General features: G+C 52.4%; 1 protein-coding gene across 3 annotated transcripts in view; it reads right to left on the minus strand.

The window, feature by feature from the left end:
• The window catches only part of Runx1 (RUNX family transcription factor 1), a 100325-nt gene extending 93414 nt beyond the window's left edge, over nucleotides 1-6911 (minus strand). For 2 of the 3 annotated variants that reach the window (XM_004654468.2, XM_004654467.2), the window contains exon 1: nucleotides 3443-4904. In XM_004654468.2, the coding sequence (XP_004654525.2) occupies nucleotides 3443-3712 (270 nt within the window). In that variant the 5' untranslated portion in view covers nucleotides 3713-4904. Of the gene's footprint in view, nucleotides 1-3442; nucleotides 4905-6781 lie in introns of those variants that run through there. The other variant, XM_045151216.1, reaches the window with a different exon arrangement.
• Nucleotides 6912-7213: the final 302 nt, after the last annotated feature.

Raw genomic sequence — 7213 nt, forward strand, 5'->3', positions numbered from 1 at the left:
ATGCAGTATAAAAAGAATGAAAAAAAAAATCTAACTTCAAACAGAAAAAAAGAAGCACCTGGACTGAAAAGCTGTAAACAATAGGTAAGGGAACACAAACATTTACATTTTAACACAGACCAAACAGACAAGAAGAGACTTGTTGGCCAAAGATATTGCATATTTTGTTTTACTTCTCTGTTTTGAAGTATCAGGAAGTTGGATAAAATATCAACTCTCCTCTACACTATATGGACCTCTTAATACTGTTCTTGGCTAAGCCTGTTATGGTTGGAACTGGCATTTTCAAGCAATTTTAATTAGGTTGCAATTACAGTTACAATTCATTTACTTCACATCCCTTAGTCGGCCAAGGTTTTGGAGAAGGCTGTGGTGTGGAACATGGAATTCAGCTGAGATGACAGCTAATGCATAACCAGAGACCGTGATCTTTCCGCCAGAAACGTTCTTTCTTTCTTTTTAATGAAAAGCATACTAATATCCACACAAGGTCTCTAGACTTCCCAGCCAAAGGCATGTTTATATCTTGGGCTCTGGTGTACTGGGGCCTAAACAAACTGTGCTATTGCGTTATTACAAAATCTAGCCTAAGTCATCCAAACAGTTCTGTAAGCTGCTTCTGTAAATACCGAGTAGCAAACTTAAGATTCTCTCAGTAGTAAAATAAAGTGTCTCCCCTGAGCTGAAACAAAGTTCTTTGATGGGAGCAAAGAGGGGCAGAACAGCGTTGGGGCCTAGGAAAATCTATTTGGATGATTTTAACCTACTTTTAAGAAAATTCCCAATTTAAAATCTCTTGGCAATTCCTAAGAGTAAAAGCACAGGATGCACAGAGAATTTTAGAAGATTTTTCAAAGAGACAGTCTTTTCACCAGTATCATCAGACTTGATCGTTGCTTTACATTTTCTGGTTTCTATCATATAGAATATAATAATTCTTTAAGAATTAACTTCCTAAGGAGATTCCCAAGACTAACTGAAAATCAAATGTCAAAGGAATAATTTGGTAGAAGCTGCTTTAAGTTAGGTAAGGGGAGAGATAGCACAGAGAGAAGCCAGGGATACCGAGCAAATGGAGCCAGAATGTGGGCGGGTTTTGAGGTTCAGCCCGCTCTTACCCCAACGCTCACTTGGCTCTTCATGGGGATAGAATGGTGTCAAATATTAATAAAGCTGTCTGATTTCTCTGCCGTCCTGTTATTTCCCCCTAACAGTCTCCAGAGAACCGCTGGGACCTTCTCCTTGACCCCTGTCCTAGCCTACAGTCTATCAGGATTCTTTTTTAAGTGGATGGTCCCAAGTCATTTTTAAAAGGAAACCTCTATGGGTTATCATTTCTGCTAAAAGGAATTCACCGGGGTTCATAAAATCAGTACTTATGATTTTCTAGAAGAAAACAAATATTTCCATGTAGTAGCTCAAAACCGCATCATCGTAATTGGTGAAGATTTATTTACTTATTATTATTATTTTTGGTTATTTGAGGTAGGGTTTCACTCTAGTCCAGGCTGATTTGGAATTCACTATGTAGTCTCAGGGTGCCCTCAAACTCACAGCGATCCTACTTCTGCCTCTCGAGTGGGAATGTTGGGATTAAAGGTGTTTGCCACCACGCCTGGCTTCCAGAAGGCTTTTTAATCAATCAGTGCTGACTCACAGAGAGGTGACAGACAGAAGAGACCCCGATATCTCCCCAAAGCCACCAATCCTTTAGCCCAGGGGTGTGTGGAGACACCTGGCTTAAATGGGCCCTGGTGAGGTATCAGCCTTTCTTCTCTCTGCTCACAGAAACTTCAGGGCCAGCCCTGGCAGGTCCTCTCTAGTAAGGGTGAGCGGAGGTGCGGCCCCCAGCTGCGTCTGTTTACCTAAAGGAATTAGGATGGTTTTAAATTGAAATGGGTGTCCCAACTCAAATCTAAACAACTGGGAGAAGGGAAGGAGAAGCCTAGTGGCTGGCTGCTGTCCCGACCCTCAACTCCACAACCACTCCCCTTAAAAAAAATCCTAAAAACACTGCCTTCAAAACATGGAGGGGAAACTGAGGGACTTCTGTAGACAGAGCCAACTGAACATTATATTTCTGTGATTTAAAAAAAATTACAATCTAAGTGTAAAGCTGGAAAATAAACAGCTAAACCGCCTTTTTTAAAAAGTGAGCATTATCCATTGCAATTAGATCAAGATGCAGCGGAGGTCTGGAACGTATATTAAATAAGCCCCCCTCCCACGGGGGGGGGGGGTATTATGTGGCCATTTTTATATTTAAAAAATGGAGAAATCTCTCCTTACAGCTTGAACCACCCACCTTCATTAGCCTTTTAAATGAGCAGGAAATGACCGGGATGATGGTACTTTTCGCTGTACCTTTCAGACCTACCTAACAACAGCATCCCCACCGCAGAAATTACATTTCTCCTGCCAGCTGCCAGAGTAGCAGGGCGGCTGTTTAAAATCGCCCGCGGTTGTTGATGTATCACTTTTGAAGGCCAAGTTTTTAAAGGCGGCTTAGAGCTAGGGCAAGATCAGGGGGGCTGAAAGGGGAACAGGGACCTGGTGGGGTGCCCAGCTGAAGTGGCCAGGTCCACACCGTCCACTCCTCCAACAGAAAAAAAAAAAAAAGAACAACGGGGCAGCTAGGACCTCCTGGGTCTCAGAAGACAACCTCGTCTGCTTTTGCAGCCCCGGGCTTAATCTAGGTGAGCCCGCGATAAGACTCAGGATGGTTCCAGGTAAAGCATCAAGATTCCTGACTTGCGGCTTCTGGCAGGAGCTGGATGGAGGTTAGCAAAACTCCTAAGAAAACTTAGGCAAACTTAACTACGCCCGCTGTGGACTTTGGACGTGCTAATTCTTATAGGGCGTTTAAAAAAATAAAATAAAATAAGGCAGAGAAAATCCCTGCTGGCTTCCCTGGCTAGTTTATTTTTATCGACTGGAGGGTATAACAATATCTCTATTTTATTTCTTGACGCCTTCATCTGGGAGACACAAAATGGTTCGGGTGTTCATCTAGAGGTCCAGGAGCCAGGTATCTCAGAAGAGTAGGGAAGCAGAGGGACCTGTCCCCTGCTAGCTTATAACTTTTCCCACTTTTTCCACTTGTATCCAAGGTAAGGCCTTTGCCAGGCAATTTTCAAGCGGCCTTCTGTGCATGCCTTGGGTTGTGGGGGGATCGTCCCCTTTTTTTAAGTCCTCCCTGGATATCTCCCGGTCTGGCTAAGGCGGGTCCCTCTTGAGGGTCGCCACGGCAACGCAGCATCCCCGCATCCCAAGCTCCTGGAGCAGGATCAGGGGTCTGGAGGGGCAGCGCTGGCCTCTCTGGAAGCCGGACCCGCCCGCCGCAGCCCCCTGGCCCACCCAGATCACCCTGGGCATCGGCCGATCTCTCTCTGCCTCGTCCTCCCCCCCACCTCCGCTCCACCCGCTCCGGGGGGCCGGGTACCTTGAAAGCGATGGGCAGGGTCTTGTTGCAGCGCCAGTGGGTGGGCAGCACGGAGCACAGGAAGTTGGGGCTGTCGGTGCGCACCAGCTCGCCAGGGTGGTCGGCCAGCACCTCCACCATGCTGCGGTCGCCGCTCCTCAGCTTGCCGGCCAGGGCGGCGCCGCCGTCCGGGGCGCCCAGCGGCAGCGCCTCGCTCATCTTGCCCGGGCTCAGCGCGGTGGAAGGCGGCGTGAAGCGGCGGCTCGTGCTGGCATCTACGGGGATACGCATCACAACAAGCCGATTGAGTAAGGACCCTGCAAACAGCTCCTACTAGCCGGCGACGATCTTCAGCCAGCAGCTCCCGGGACACCAACATACAAGTTCAGGAGCCTTTAGGACTGCGAGAGGGCTGGGGGGGGTGGGGGGGGGAGGAGGATGAGACTAAGTTACTGAACAGTCCAGGACTTGGGGGAAAGTTCTAGTTAATGTCGATCGGCCTCAGACCCAGGCAGGGTTCCTTAGCCAACAACCGCTTAGTGCATTTAAAATAAAATAAAATAAAATAAAATATGTGGGCGACCAGAAATCCACAGTCAAAGCCAAAAGGAAGATTGTCTTCAAGAGTCTTGCTTTCAGAGTTGAAGTTCAGGCTTTGGCTATTACAAAAGTTCCCGGAGGCAAAAATTCCCGTACACTTCCTAAAATATTTATGCGAAGAGCAAAACGACCAACAAATACACGACTTGAAAGTTCCAGTAGTTAATTGCCTGTCAGGTTTATTGTTATTTTTTCCAGGTCAGTTTTGCTTAAAGTCCCAACAACACAATACAGGAGTGTCTTCCATACAGGGAGACCCTTTTATCATGAAAAAAAAAAATGACTTCCGTCCTCAAAAGCAAGAGCAGAGACTTCCAAGGGTTGTGCTACTAATGTATGTGCTCGTATATATAAATATATACATATGCTCTACTTCATAAAATATTTACAATACAATCTGTAGAGAATTTAAACACAACAGAAATCCATTAATGTTCGCTGTAGTTTTTTTTTTTTCTTTTAAGTAGCCTTGAAAATCAACTTCAGTAGTTGGAAGAGGGTTGAGCTAGAATTACTTGACATATTCCCTCAATAAATTCTGGCCAAATGATCAGTGCAGAAATTTTAGCTTTTCAAAGATCTCTCTAGCTAATCTTAAAAAAAAAAAAAGTCCCAGTCGATGATACTCAAGAGAACAGCTTTTCCACATCTGAGAACTCGGGTCTGGGGGGAACGGTGGTTAAAAGTTTGCGGCTGATCCTGCGGTTTGGTGGAAGTTGAGCGGCGCAGCCGAGTCACACACACGCAGTCATTGCAACTCTTCGGAAGGCGGCCACAGTCTACATGGGCTCCGGTGAGTCAGCCCCGAGCCGGGCGCGGGCGGCGGCGAGACGATCTATCTTCCTCCTCCAGCGCTGGCCGGGTGTCTGCTCGGACGCACGGACACCCGCGAGCAGCGCGTCACCGCAGCAGGTGGAGCGGGGCCTGGAGAGGAGGCCCCGGCGGCGGGGGGCACCGGGCGGCTCGGGTTACAACGCGCTCGCGACGCTCCCACGCACACGCAACCCCACGGCTCGCCTGGAACCCCGGCGCACTTTCTCCCGCAGTTGTCAAGCGGAAACAATCATAGGGAGGAGGAGGAAAAAAAGTTCACCGCCAAGAAGTTGAAACATCCAGCCAAGGAGCCTGTTCATTCAAAAGTAAGAAAGGAGGGGAGGGAAAAAAAAAAAAAGAACGAAAGAAAGAAAAAGAAAAAAATAATAATAATAAAAGGGAGGGAGGGAAAGTCCAACGCAGGTCGAGGAGGAGCAGCAGCAAAGGTTGACTTTCTTGTGGCGTCCCCAGGAGCCCTGGCTAGAATGTACCCGCCCGCGCAAGGCCGGGCAGCGTGGTGCCCTGGCTGGGTCCGGCCGCGGGGCGCCCGTCCTGCCCGCGCCCGCTGGCTCTATGAATGAGAGTGCCTGGAAATGAACGTGCTTTTACTGTAAGCCCGGCCGGAGGAATTCCATTCCCTCAGCTCGTTTGCATAGGGGCAGCCGCCGGCCAATCACAGGCCTTTCCGGTATCAGCTTGGGCGCGGCTCGCGGCCGCCGCGCTCCTGGAATTGGCCCGCGCGCCCCCGCGCGCTACTGTACGCACGAAGCCCCGGCGGGGAGTGGGTGGCCGGCCTCCCGCCGCTCCCACCCGCCCCCTGCGCTCCTGCACCCGCGCGGACCCACGCGCGCGCGCACACACACACACACACACACGCACACGCTCCCACGTGTGACCGCGGCTCCGCCCGAGTGCGGACCGGGGTGTCTCGCAGCCACGCGCGCGGGATGGTACTGCTGGCTGCACTCGCTCCGGGGTGGGTGGGTGACTGGTGGTGGTGGTGGGGGAAAGCCGGTGGACATGGTCGGAAGTCCGGAGGACCTGGAGTAAGATGATCCATTCGGCTTCGGGACCCGCGGGCTGCGCCCGGAAAGGCCGGGACCTCCTGGATACCAGCTGGAGGGAGACGCCCTGCGTGCCCCGAAGACTTAGCAGCCTCAAAGGCACTCCCGAGGCCGGGGTTGGAGTCCCAGAACGGTCCTCGGCGATGTGCGGACGCCCAGGGGCTTGGCCGGTGCTTTCCCGGGAGGACCGGGTGGGATTCGGCCGCCAGAGGGCCGGAGGGACGGCTCCCCCCAACCCGCGCGGGACCCTAGAGCCCCTGCTGTGCGCCCCTTGCCGCCGCTGCGGAGAGCCACCGATTCACTCCATCCGAGGCGGCGGCGCTTCGCAGCACGAGTTTTGTGTTCTTACCATCCTCTCTTGGTCTGCTTGCTTTAATTAGTGTTTTTCGCCGCGTCAGGGCTGCGGCTAGATTACGCAGCGCGCGGCTTTCTGGCTGAGTGTGCCCAGTGGCCCACAAAGCAAAGGAGTTTTCTAGTAAGAGAAAGAAGGCCCCAAAGCACTCTGAGACTGGAAAGAAAGTTGAAAGTATCCGCGGCGGCTGCTCCCTGGCCACAGAGTGGCGGCTCCCCAAGAGGGTGGAGGGAAAGAAAATAAGCCATAGGACCCCGGTCTCCCGAGACCGTGTCCACACTTCCAGCTCCCCGGGAGATGGCCCCAGTGTCCCTTATTTTCACCAGGGCGCCTAAGCTACCCAGCTTGCGCGCGGCAGGGAACTTCCCCCTGCGTCCGTCCCCGCGGCGCCCAGTTCATTTGCGCGGAGCTTACAGGGCTCCGCCCTGGCCTGGCGCGCGGCCCACTCTCGCTGTTCCCCTGCCGGCGAGGGTCGCTCGGTCCCCAGACCCTTCGCGCCCTCTGAGATTTTGCTTCCTCGGTCCACCCCACCCATGATCGAACTCTTGGATTTCCATTCCTCGCGAGGGTCCCTTGTTCATCCCTGCGTGTCTTCTTCCTGTCCATGCAGATGCGTTGCCGGGGCGACGGGTGCCACTTAGGACCCCGATGCAGGAAGAGAAGGACGTGGCGGGTCTGGCGCCGACTCCTTTCTAGGGACCCGCTTCTGGGGCCTTTGGCCCGTAGAGGCCATCCACTTGGAGCTGCGGGCAGGCCTGTCGCAGTCGTGGTGGGTCGCGGGCTGCGGCCGGACGCCAGGGGGCAGCAGCAGTCCTCGTTCGATGCCCCGGGCAGCTGTGCAAGCGCCTGGCACGCCCCGACGGCACAGGAATCTAGCCATCCCGCCACCTCAAGGCGTTTTGGGTTGCTCTTGTGAGTTTGGGGAAAACGACAGAAAGCAGCAATCGGGGTCAACCTGGGCGT

Source organism: Jaculus jaculus, chromosome 5 (genome assembly GCF_020740685.1).
Source record: "Jaculus jaculus isolate mJacJac1 chromosome 5, mJacJac1.mat.Y.cur, whole genome shotgun sequence".
NCBI lineage: Eukaryota > Metazoa > Chordata > Mammalia > Rodentia > Dipodidae > Jaculus > Jaculus jaculus.